At 40.7% G+C, this 13,571-nt stretch overlaps 1 protein-coding gene across 1 annotated transcript in view; it reads left to right on the plus strand.

The window, feature by feature from the left end:
- DOCK3 (dedicator of cytokinesis 3) overlaps positions 1-5,508 on the plus strand; it is a 608,598-nt gene extending 603,090 nt beyond the window's left edge. The window contains exons 54-56 of the mRNA XM_077821606.1: positions 1,873-1,995; positions 2,623-2,705; positions 4,996-5,508. Coding sequence (XP_077677732.1) covers positions 1,873-1,995; positions 2,623-2,705; positions 4,996-5,508 — 719 coding nt within the window. The remainder of the gene's footprint in view (positions 1-1,872; positions 1,996-2,622; positions 2,706-4,995) is intronic.
- The last annotated feature ends 8,063 nt before the right edge of the window (positions 5,509-13,571 follow it).

Here is a 13,571-nt window from a genome sequence, read left to right on the forward strand (position 1 = left end):
TAAAAAACCCCTCAAAGCTTGGGAAGTTTTGCCTGTTTATACTAGGGAGCTGAGACTCAGGAGTGAGAATCCTGCAAGATGATGTGTTCAGAGAAGCAGATTTACAAGGTAAGTAAAATTTGCTCATGCAGTTGAATGGCTGGTGAAATCATGAAGGAAGATTGGAATTTGGCCAGGTGCCTGGGGCTGACACTCATGTGAATAGAGGATATCTTTTGATGGGATGGTCCTCTGAGATACAGTAGTAAAACATTTTCCTAGACTGGGGAAAAGATTAGGGAATTTTTAAGCTTCTCCAAGATCACCAACCTTCTTCCAGAACATACATGTGTAGTCCAAGGTTAGACATTGATGGATTTGGAGGTAGAGCCCCCACCCCTTTAAAAAAAACCCTCACCAAGTACAGAAATATGGAAAATATACAATCCCTGTCATGTTAAGAGTGAAATATTCACAGGTCAGTGACTCCTGGGACTGAAGGGCATTTCTTCCCCTCTTCAAGATACAAGCTGTTTCCTGGGCATATCTCCTCTTCCTACCCCATCCCCCTCCCCCAGCCGCCATTAACTTTAGTTAAGTTTAAGGCCTATAAAGTATTCTAGGCTAGTTGAGTGTCTTTGATTATTTTTTGCCAGTGGAGGCCCTTAGCACCTACTACTTTCGTCCAATTATGTCCCCAAAACAGATGCAGAGGAAGGAGGATAAGGTCCCATTAGGAAAAAAAAAAAAACTATAATTCCATTGGCATCTATTGCATTACGGTCCCTGTTGCATTTTCCACTTGCTACTTGGCATTAGTAGCCACGAGATGGACTCACTGGTATATCATCAGCTTTTTGTAACCCCATATGTATTCGCATCTTCTACTGTCAGATCTATTGTTAGAACCCGTATTTTCTGTCACCCAGAGCCTGCAAGGAAGGGCTAATATTTTTAATCAAAACTAGTTTCAGTGTCTTTGTTAGACTCTCCAAATCATTTTGATTCCCCCTTCAGATATTAAACAGTTTTAGAATAACCAACACAGCAGTAAATAGATAAAGTCGCTGTTCTGGCACATTGATTAGTATATTGGCTGCTTCTTGTCATCAAGAAAGTGGTGCAGTGTGTCTGAAAGAAAAAAGGGTGTATTTTCTTTAATAATGAGAGTTCAGATCTTTCCAGACATTTCAAATGTCACTCAGTCTAGAAGGAAAAAGCTGTTGCTTCTCGGATCTGAGTGTATTACTTTAGGTTTCTCTGCCTGAGTTCTTTTCCATGCAAAACTGAAGGCGTTTAGAGATCGTAACCAGTATGTATTATATGATTATGAAGACAGGAAAGCTTTCTTGTCTTCTTTGGCTAAAGAAAATCAGGTCTTCTGATGGTAATTCTGAAATAGGGTTTTCTGATTCCTTATAACCACATTTTGAAAAATAGTGATCATAGCTAGTGATTAACTCTTTGCCTAGTAAATGATGCCATTAAAGGTAATGTTTTTATTGCATTATGTTTAGATATGATCAGCTTAGTCATCCTCCACCTAGCCATTATGGTGCAGTAACAGATTTTGTTGTGTTTACTGAGGTTTCTGCCACTTATGCTTGTAGTCTACTTCTCTTTACCCTTACATTTAAAATAATCACCTTTCTGTAGATTGCAGCCCCCTAATTCACCCTGGCCTTGGAGTCTGGCCTATCCTTGCAGCCAAAGAGCGCACAGCTTCTCTTGTGCTTGCTGCCTTCAGGTCCACCTTATGGTCAGGTACTACATCAAATGGCAAGGAGCCAGATCCACATACTCAGTTGAGGAATGGAGAAATGCCATTGCCTCCATCCCCAAGAAAAACTTGTAATGTAATGTACCCAAGTTCAATCTGTTTCCATCCTTCAGCTGTGCCAGCAGCGCCCAGCAGCTGGAGCCTAGACAGCGGAACCAGAGAGGCCCTGCCATTCCTGTCTGCCCACGTTGGGAGCATCTTGGCCCCACCAGTACCTCCCCGAAGCCTACCCCATGGTAAGGAAATCCCCAGGAGGTCCACTTGATAAGTCCTGTGCTCATGCACAGATAAACCTAGGTCACATGAAAGCCAACATTGACTTGTATGAGCCTTTTGTAAGGAGTGCAGGGAGAGAAGGCTATTTGGTCTGCTTGGTTCACATTAGATAACACCTAAAATTTCATCAGCTGCAGCAATAAGGTCGTAAGTGTGTTTTGGGACTAGAATTAGGTTTATGAGTAGTGTAAGCTGTCTTGGCTGTCTTGGCTTCTTGTCAGTGAAGATCCTCAGCAGTAGCTTAAGGCTACAAAGATATTAATTGTGTTTCCAGACATTCAGCATTTAAGAGACTGCTGCCTTGCCATGAAATCCTTGATAACAGCGGTGGGTAGAATTCTGTTGTTGCTACTGAACTCCTCATTTGCACTTTGTAACAGATACACTTTGGGTTACCCATTACAAAGATTGCTTTCCAGGATATATGGTAAGCTCTGGACTGGAGATGGGACTGTCAGCAGTTGGACCTGGTTACCTGATGTTACAGAGGACTAGAACAGTGAATTCTTACTGCCTTGAGGTTGTACAGATCTGTGAGCCCACAGCTACAATTCTTTATTACTATTTTATTCCTTGTCTCATTTCAGGTCACTACTCACTGCACTTTGATGCCTTCCACCACCAGCTCAGTGATGCTCCTCCAGCACTGCCTGCTCGGACATTGCGCAAGGTAAAATGACCTCTCAAGGTTGCAGAACACAGCATCCAGCTAATCTGGTCATTAGCAGTTTATGATCAATTCCAGAATCTCCAGCTCTCATATACCTTCTCCAGCCTGCCTTATTCCTGTATTGTCTGAGCAGTAGAAAATACATCATCTATTTCTAAGAAACAGAAGTTCAGACTGAAGGCTGACATGGTGATTGTCTACACCAAGATCTCCATTAAATGGACAGTTTGCTGCTGTTCCAGTAATCAAGTAGCCCATAGATATGTTTGTGCTCTCTTTAGCCCATAGGAGGCTTACCCTCTTACTATATATATGTGTTTTCAATCCAAGAACACAAGCCTTTGAATAGCCAGTTCTAATCACAGTTGGGACTCTCATGCCTCTCACATAGGGATTTTTGAGAGAGGTTGAGGGCAGACTAGCAGCATTTTTATCTTTTTGGCCTACTATACCTTTTGATTCAAATTGATACAGGAATGGGGGGATAAAATGTTTAGTCGTCAGCTCTCTTTAGATTGCCCTCCAGAACAGAACATCAGTTAGTGATTTGGCAGATCTTCTTTTCTCTTCTTAAAGTAGATGCTTTCCACTCTGTGCCTCAAGAGGCAAGGGTTAGTTACTCTTTCCTGATACATACAGAAAACAAAGGGTCTATGACCTCATCTGGAACTCATTGTTTTGAATGAAAACAGTAAAACTAATGCTTAGCCTGCTGTCTCTCCAATCAGTCCTTTTCATCAAATAATAAAATCTCTAGAATCAATCTGCCAAAGAGAGTGTTAGTTATTAGAGAGTAAACAAATTGCTAAGAGTGTTCATTCATTGCTATTCCCTTTAGGGCCAGATTTTCAGACATAGACACAACAGGTGCACCTGCATGAACGTGCTGGCAAATGAGTCAGTTGGGCCAATATACATCAGTAGGCTGTATACTGATGCTTTCTAAAACTTCTGTCTCTCTGTGTGCTGCTTCCAGCAGAGCAGTAAACTGAAATTAACAAGATTTGATGAGTGCTTTAGAAATTGCTCCCCCTTTGTTCTTTTTCCTTATCCCCTGCTCAGTGTGCATCAGCAGTGGAGTAGAGAGAGGAGCAGAACAGGTGATTGCAAGTGTGAAATTAACAAAACTCTCTGACATTTACTGCTATTAAGCTTCAGAGAACTTTTTACTTTTACTTCATCTCTGAGGAGCCAGGCAGCAGAGCAGCATGCAGGCTGGGAGGAGAAGCAGTAAAGGGAAGAGGAGGGGAATAAAGCAGCACAGAGTACAAGGAAAAGAAGCAGAGGGAGAAAGGAAAGAGAAATGAGAGTATAAAGTCACAGACCAAAAATCTTTATGGCTGTGGAAGGTCCTGCTTGGGTGGAGCTACTTCCTCACAGGCTCAGAGAAGATTGGGGACAGGGCTAGATAGCCGCAGATCCACTTGCAAAACTGATTGATTCCCCATCAGACTCTATTGGACCTCACTTGCAGACAGTTTGGTTTCCAGGACTGGGAGAGGATTGGACATGGAGAATAGAGAAACAACAGGAAGAATATAGACATAACCTCAGAAAAATAGAGAAAGAATAGAGAGAGAGGAGAGAGGGAAAAGGAGCAAAAAAGAACAGAGAGAAGAGAAAATTGGAAAATACAGAAATAAGATAAATGTGGAGATGCCCACAATGAGAGCTACAGGAATTGGGGGGAGACAGCATGCATTAGGCAGGGCAGGGATACACAGTGTGGCATTAAATCTTTTAAAATAAAAAGACAAAAGGAAGCTAGTTAATATGTACTCTTGAACTAAGGAATGGAAATAGCTACTGAAACAGTTTTAATAAATAGCAATTACTAACTTCTAAATAGCAAAACTACTGAAAAAATAAATCAATGTGTAAAAACTTATAACACATTATTAATGTTTTTATTGTAATATTTGTGTTGCAAGATTTTACATAAATACTCCGATATTTACGGAATGTAGGAGATCCTAGCAAGGCAGGTGTGGTGAATGGAAGATGCTGGGATGTAGGACATGTTAAATAGGATTGGAGAAGAGGGTGTCACCACCATGACTGCTAGTTTTTTACTGTTTGATCATGCATACAGGAAAAACACATTTGCCTGTACAAACAGGTATTTGTACATGGAAATCAGGTTGTGGGTGTACAAATGGCTCAGATTTCTTATTTTCTTAAATACAAAAGCAATTAGGCGGTAACTAATGAGCTGTAAACAATGAAACATGGCCACTGAGGTGCACAATTGCCCAATCACGGATGTTAACATGTGTTTTTCTTTAAACAGTCTCCTCTTCATCCAATTCCTGCATCACCCACAAGTCCCCAGTCTGGCCTGGATGGAAGTAACTCCACTCTGTCAGGCAGTGCTAGCAGTGGTGTGTCCTCCTTAAGTGAGAGTAACTTTGGACACTCATCTGAGCCCCCTCCTCGCACAGACACCATGGATTCTGTCCCTAGCCAGGCCTGGAATACTGATGAAGACTTAGAGACACCCTACCTCCCTGTCAGGTACAGTCTCTCTGAACCTGATGTTCTGGAGTCACTCAAGTCCCAGCCATGTCGAAGCCACTCTGCTCCATCTGGAGTCATTCCTCAGGACACTATGGACCCTCCAGCTCTCCCCCCAAAACCATATCATACTCGGCTCCCAAACATGGAGAATGAAGAGGAAATGATGCTGATGATGGAAGAGGAAGACAAACACCGGCCACTCCATCGCAAAGTCTCCCAACCAGCTAGTGGTGGAAAGGAGGAGCAGGCCAGGGTAGCATGGGAGCATGGCATCAGTGAGCAGTAAGCAGGACTACCTGGAAAGAAGCTTGTATAGTAATTCCAGGTCTGACCAGAAGAAAGATGTAAAAGTTTAGGACTCAGAGGAGAGAACAGTAATCCAATTCTTTACTTTCTACTGCCATGAGTTAATGTCCGGAGCCCATACAAAGTTTGGGCTGGCATGTGAGGTTGCTGCTTTCCTTTTTATTGTATTTTATACTTTTTGGTTTTATGTTATTTTTAATTATTATTTTTTGTGTGCAGTGGGTGCTTTATTCCTTCTGCAGTTTATCAGACCACACAAAGTGGCATGTAAGCTGTTAGCCATAGAGACTTGCAGAAACTGAAAAGAATTGGAATATTGAAGGGGGGATGTGGCAAATTGTTTTAAAAAGCTTTCCTCCCAGTTTTGAGATGCACACAAGTAGAAGCAGTTGCACTAGGGACATGTTTCTTTGCTGCATAGAAGTGAAAGCTCATTGCTGAATTCAGGGATTTCATGAACTGTCAGGCTGGAAGGTGCATTCTCTGCAGGCAATGGAAACTCGGCTGTTCTATGAAGAAACTGGGTCTTCCAGGTTTATGACCATAAACAGCTTTACAGTAATCTCCTGCATTGACTCAGTTGTGATGAAATGATCTAACCAGTGCTGACAGGCTTCCATATTGATTTTTGAGGTATCATTTCAAACAAACTCTGCCTCCTTTGGTTGTTCATGGACATGTACTTTGGTTTTTCATGTTTTTGTTCCTTAATTTCATTTTTTTACTGGGTAAGCCAGCTGCTTTTCCACTGGAGTCATAGTCCATATCCACCTTTACTGCAGGGTAAGAGAGGGTTATGTAGCCTTTAGGACTGCAACCCAATTCTGAGCCTTTTCTCATGCTTAGCTCTGGGCAAGTGGTTGTCACCAGCACTTTTATTCCAGTCAAGGAACCAGCTGAGAGGCTCATGCAACAACTGCTTGATAACTCAGCAAGTAAGAAGAGAAGGCTTGAATACATCATATCCAGTCCTTGCCTCAGGATTGAAAGTCTGCACAATCCACACCAACATCCATTAACTGTGTTTGTTACTCTAATATCTTATGTGCCCTTCTGATACATTTCGCTGCTGCTGCTGCACAATGCCTCCATCTCTCCCTTCAGATAGGAAACCCTATGAGCTGCAAGAAATGTCCAGTGTGTAGTGTGCACTCCAGCTTCAGGGATTTTAAAGATTAACTGTAAGAGGGAAGGGGGGAGATGTTTATTCCCTTTTTTGCTTCTTTATGGTGTGTAAAGAAGACTTGAAAAGTTCTTCTTCTTTTATTTTAAGGGTTTTTTTCCTCTTTGTTTTTTACATTGCACAAATATCCATTCTTGACTTCCCTTTTTTGCTGGCAGACTCTATGAAGAACTGTAGAATTTAGTGCAATTATGATGTGACACAAAGCAAGAGATTGAGACCAGAGCAGTGGAGTGGGGAAGGGAATTTTAGTCAGGCTGTTCTAAGTTCTAGGGTTTTTTGTTTTCTTTGTTTAATACCTGCTTAGTACCTGACAAACGGGAGAAAAACTTTGTTGGTGAAAGATCCACTAAAATTGCCATTTTATTTGAGAGCTGAGAAATTTCCCACTTTTCAAGTCCTTTGAGAAATCTTCCAGCAAAAATAGGGAAGAAAATATCAAGTATTTTATATTCATGATATTTATAAGATAAATAAGCAAAAAATAAAACCCCTTATTTCAGCCCTTCTTTATAATTTTATAATAATCCGGAGTACTTGTACAGCACTTTTCATCTGTAGACTGCAAAGCACATTCCAGAGGAGGAGCATAAGTAACAATGCCCTTCCTCTTTACAGTTGGAAAAACTGAAGCACAGAGAAGTTAAGGGATTTGCCCAATACTACACAAATTAATGGCAGAAATGGGAACAGAACCCAGGTATCCAGACTCCCAATTCTGTGCCCCATCCATGCTGTTTCCTATATATCAAAAACATTATAAAGAAGCAAAAAAGGAAACGTTTCCCTTTGCAAGCCACTTTAGCACTACCTCTATACAACGTGACGGGACAAATATACCATTTCCAAATTCTCCTGAGAATGATAATCTGTATCAAGTTTGGACTCAGGTGGCCATTGTATAGAGGCGGGTGTTGAGATTATTCATTTATTCTTTCTCAAGTTCTAGCCCATGCAAAAGAAATATTGTTCTGTTTTCTTCATTGGTCTGCCTGGCTAGAAGAAGATCTATCCCGTTTCCTTTACTTTTGCTAGAGCAGGACACACGGAATCATTGTATCCTTCACCATGGAAACACAGATGTTAAAATCTGGTCCACAATGGGCCTTTCATCTCTTGCATAAATGCCAAGGCAGATCTGAGTAGAAATGAAAAATGGTGAAGCTCTTAAGAGCCAGAGTCTTAGCTGGTGTAAATCAGGGTAGCTCCATTGAAATGAATGGAATATTCTGATATACACCATCTGAGAATCTGGCCCAGGATCTTCATATGAAACTTTATTAGAACAAGATGCTTGTTTTCCTTTTTTGGTAGAAGAGTTAAACATTATTGTATCTGGAAATGTATTAAGCTCTCCTTTCCAGCAAAAAATAAGGTGTCTGCGCATAAAGCTTTGTGTGTAAATTGGAGTTAACATTCGAGTTAGTCTAAACATCCAGCCAGTGTTTCTGACTAGAGCTAACTGCTAACCAGAGTTCTAAGGGATTTCCAAATGCATATCATGCTGCGCTGATTAGAAGGACAGCGTCTGGCATAGAGACGCCCAGCTTTGATTTTATTTCACTTTTTGGTAAAGGCTTTTTCTAAAAGTTAGATGATCAGTTAGCTTATATAAACAGATGTCAGCCAATTTTACAGCAGGTTCATAGCCACCAAGTTTCATGAAGGAGCAAATTCAATTAACACAAACATATTAGATTTGAGTCTCCAAGGAGTTATTCAGAACCATGGTCAAATTTTTGCAAAATACTTTGTGTATTCTTTTTAAATGCCTAATTTCAAAGGGCAGTGGGGGTTGTGCTGGGTGGGAAGAGAAGGAGGTGGGGGAGATTCTATTATAATTAAGATCTGGTGAGCGTAACACTCATACTACTCTCTGGGGCAAGTATGCTTGGCCAATAGCAGCATGAAACTTAAAGCCAAATTCAGCCCTGGGGTAAGCGGGCACAACTACATTTTCTGAGTTAGGGCTGAATCTGGCTACCAGGGTTTGTTGCTGTGCTCTGTGTAACTATCGTAAATAGAGATAATTTACAAGGAACATGGTCATGCCATACTCATGTACCAAGTTTGAAATTGAAAATGCTTCTTTTGGGTTCTTGGGCCACCACTTCTCTCCTGAAAGCATGGGCTATTAAACTTTCCACCATTGGTGTTTACACCCTCTGTCTGGAGGAAAAGGAATGGGCAGAGGCAACGATGGAGACGAAGCAATGAGAAGAATTGCATTCATCTGCCAGTTAGTTGCTCATTGGTTGGAAGAATGTTTTGGTTGTGCTGCCAGGTGCAAGACCACGGGATTTTTTCCTCTTTTTTTTTTGTTTGTTTAACCTTTATTTCCCTCTTTGGGTGGGGAAGGGGTTACTACATATCTGTCGGGGAGAGGAGGCAGCCAAATTGGAAAGGTTGTAGAGCAGAAGCAGAAAGAAAAGTGTGATATTTAATTTTTCCTTCATGTGTTTTTTGTATATATCCCATTTGAATGCTGTGTATTTGTACAGGAAATTGAGCAAAAAATGTATAGATCGTGCTGTCTGACTGGTACTCTGCCCTGTAAATGTGTTTTTAACCTCTGGCATTCTGTGCTTATTTAAAAAAGGCAAAAACCTCTAACGACTTCTCTTTTGTGTATTCATGTTTAAAAAAAAATCAAAAAAAGCTCTCTTAACTATAATGGAAAGCAAACATAAAAGAAAAAAAAAAGAATTTGAACAAGTGTCCTAAAGGTATTTCATTGTATATATTGTGATAGCATGTTTCCAGAACCAACAAATAAGTGATGTGAATTTTAGATGTAAATAGCTGCTGGGTTTTTTTCCTTCCCCATTCACTCGACTGCTGTGATGTGGAATTAAAGATTAATACCTGATATTAAAACATTGGGTTAATGTGTATTCATTATGGTCTTGCTGAGAAGGTTGTCCAGATGCTGCCCCTGGTGTTCGCAGGGTCTGTGTGTGCTAGAGACAGAAACAGATAGTGTATTTTTAATCCTGTTTATCTTGCTCTACCTTCTTCTTGCAGGTGATATCAAAATCCACAACAAAGAAACCAGACACAACCCAGCATTTTGGGGGTGGGAAACTACTGAGGAGACAAAAGGAAATCCAGGAACATTACATGGGGAGAGGGAACTGATTCCAAACTGCCTCCCTAACTGGCTGATTGCTGCTGTTTGAATTAAGATGACAGTTTTCGTTTTTTAACATTCAAATCACCTAACGCCGGGATGTCAGGCATATAGCCATGAGCCAAATCCAGCCAGATAGTTGTGTTTATGTGGCCAGCACAATATAATCAGATTGTGCATAACCTGATCTTTTTTTTTTGTTTAAGTAAGTTTCTAGCCCTCATGGTCACGAGCAAGACCTTCCAATTGTCAAACGAGTGTAACTGATGTAATGCTGTCTGGCCAAGCCTGTGGACAACCTGAAACCATTACTCAGAAGTGTGAAATAGATTGTCTCCCATTAATCTCATTGGAATGTCAACTTTAAAACCGAGAGATGGCATTTGAGTGTCAACATAATGCATTTAATTACTAATTCATTAGCAGATAGAATGGGGAAACAGGTGGGAGTGAAGACCATAAGGAAGTAGGAGATAGGAGTTACTGGAGAAAACGAAATCCAAAGGAGATATATGAATGAAGGGACTATAAGGAAGGAAAACTAACTAAAAGGTGGAAAGGTGGTGTTCCTAGAGGAGAGGGTATTTTTCACTGATGCTGAATGTGACAATAAGGTACTGAACAAATAATAGTATTAACTAAAAGTATAGTCACTAAATAAAGGCCAGCCAGGCCCTTATAGACTTGTTGAGCCGCAGTCTAGCGACTAGATTTACTCCTGTCCTCAGAGTCCTTAGCTCAAAAAACAAAACAAAAAAACAAACAAACAAACAAAAAAACCACCATGGAGAGATAACAAGGGCGTTGTACTTGTGCAGAATAAATACTTTACTTCAAAAGGCATTTGGCAGCAGACAGTTATATTGATTTAGATTTGTATCTCATTATTTTAGTTAGTTTCAGATAGATTTTTACTGTTCTTCATTAGTATGTAGTATACTTCATTGTGTATTTTTCCCTAGGATGTATATTGAAATCAGTTCTCCCTACCTATGAGACTGGTATCATTATTCCCATTTTACATATAGGGAAACTGAGGCACAGAAAGGTAAAATTACTTGCATTATGTAGCATGTAGTATTATGTAGCAAAGGCAGAACCAGAGTAGAACCCAGAAGCCCTGATTCATTGTTCCTTGCTCTCAGGCCAAAGTAAATGGGCACCGAATAAATAACATATACTGATACAGAATAATAGTTCTGTAAATATTGCTGGGAAGTTGAAACAAAATGTTTTAAAATGAGTCAGAGAAATGGAGTACTGTTCACTAAGGGTTCCAAGAAAGTGTGGTTATGCCCACGCCGACCAGCCACAGAGACATTACTATACAAGCAATAACATACTTCAAGAAGTCAGGATATACAGGAAAAGAAGTCCTGGTGTTTAACTTTAGAGGGTGGTTAAGTCACTTGGTCTTCTGCGTCATGTTTCACCATGCATAAATGCCTACTATGTTACATGATTGCTTATGTACCCAATTGAAGGCATGCAGATACCATATGAGATGATCAACACTTTGCAGGATTGGGCTATCAGCTTGAGCTGGATGCTGTACCAGGCTGCTGAGGGGCTCCTTTGAAAGGTTCAAATGTAAATATAGATGTTTTTTTATCTTCCAGGTACACATAGAAAATAAGGGCCTCACCTTATTGATATTATGAAAGAGGGAGAATTAAGCGAGTTGCAGTCCACTGTAAGAGTAAAGAACCTCTGAAGAGAAAGTGAGCTGGAGGCCTGGTAATGTCCAAAATCCTCTCTCTAAAGTAAGGACTGTGGATTCCCTTATCCTAGTATGTAAGAAATTAGAAGTTGAAGAACAGCATGAGAGGTTCCATTTCCCATCTTTCGGATGGGGTGTTTCATGCAGTGTGTTCACGCCTTAGCCGTGAGTTACAGAGGAAACTCTTCCCAGCCACAAAACAACAGTTGTATATTGTCTTTGCTATGGGGGTGACATTATATAGTAGGGGAAAGCATGAAAAGGATGGTTTGATAGTCTACATGCCTCAACACTAACAAGCGCAGCCTTTGCTTTGGAGAGCTGAGGAGCTCCAGCGTACGCTTTTGCTATAATCAGTGAGATAAAGAAAGCATATGGATCCTATGGCTTTTTCACAGAAAACCAAAAATGTTAAGATTTGGACATCTGGGGCCAGATTCCTCATTGGCCCTCTGACCCCTTTGTACCAGTGAGGCTGTAGCAAAAGGGTTGTGTTTTAGGCAAAACTCCTCTGGGGAATACCTACTGGTGCATGAGTCCCTGCACTCGTTTCAGAGCTGTGTCCACCAGTTCTGTTCCACCTCCACGAAGTTCAGGGCACAAATTGTTCCAGGGAAGAGGTAAGGAAGGAGCATGGCCAGGGCAGAATCTGTATCTCTACAGTAGTCCATAGTGACCATTGCAGTAGGGGCACAAGTTAGACGTAGCCTGCACTGGGGCCCAACACACTCCCACAGTCCTTGAATAGGAGAGCTGCAAGCCTCATCCCCTCTGTTCCCATGTCAGCACAGGGATGAATCTGGTCCCTAGAAGGTGCACTGCTAGGTATCAGGCGAGTTACAGTGTCCTGTATGGAAAATGTTATTGGAGTTCATAGGTTCTTTTTCAGTCATACTGCTGGTTTGTGCCTTCAAGGGGCTTGCACTTGCTTCCTCCCTTGGACCTGGCACAGTGGTAAGTACAGCAGCTCTGAATCCACCTACTGAAATATTTGAAGAGTGCCTTGAATGGAAGCCTACTTAAACCCCCTTATGGACCAGCAGCTAAACCCTCACTGGGAACATCAGGCACTGGGAATTTAGAATATAGTCAATTTTCATCATGGCAAAAGATAACAATGGGGTGTCCTGGGGATTCTGTACTAGGACCTGTGTTGTATAATATATTTATTAATTATCTGGAAAAGGGGGTAAAGCAATGAAGTAGCAAAATCTGCAGATGACACAAAATTACTTGAGTGGTCAACACTGGAGAAGACTGAGGAACTTCAGATGGACTTATCCACACAAGGTAAATAGACAACATGATGCCAGATAAAATGCAAAGCTGACAAATGCAAAGTAATGCACGGTGGAGGAAATAATCTGAACTACTTGTACAGCTTACTAGGATCTAAATTAACTATTAATTCGGGGAAAACATTTGAGCCTCAGTGTGAACATATCCGCTCAATGTGCAGCAGCAGTCAAAACAAACAAAATATTAGGATGTCTGAGGAAATTTTTTAGAAAAATGATAAATATGAAATATCATTATATAAGTCAATTATATGCTTTCACCTAGATTGCTGTGTTCAGTTCAAGTCATCCCAACTACAAATGATGCAGCATAAGAAGGGGTTCAGAGATGGACAATGCAAATTATCAGAGGTATGGAAATGCTCATGATTGAAAAGAATAAGGCTATCTCAGGACATGAATAGGAGGCCATGATCAATGCTCTTGAGAGGGTAGACTGGGAACTTCTATTCACTCTTATAACACAAAAACTGAGAGTTATTGAATGAAATTGAAAGGTGGCAAATTCAAAACTGATGATGGGAAATTATTCTTTACACAACACAATTAGCCTGTGGAACGCTGTAGCACATTTCATTACTGTGGCGAAGACCCTAGGATTAAAAAAAAGAAGTCAACCTGTATATGGTTAATAAGAATATTCAGAGTTGTTATAGCAAATATTAAAAGAATAAACAATAGTTTGGGAAGGAAAATAAATATACTTTAGGGC

The sequence above is a fragment of the Eretmochelys imbricata genome, chromosome 7 (assembly GCF_965152235.1).
Source record: "Eretmochelys imbricata isolate rEreImb1 chromosome 7, rEreImb1.hap1, whole genome shotgun sequence".
In the NCBI taxonomy this organism is placed as follows: Eukaryota; Metazoa; Chordata; order Testudines; family Cheloniidae; genus Eretmochelys; species Eretmochelys imbricata.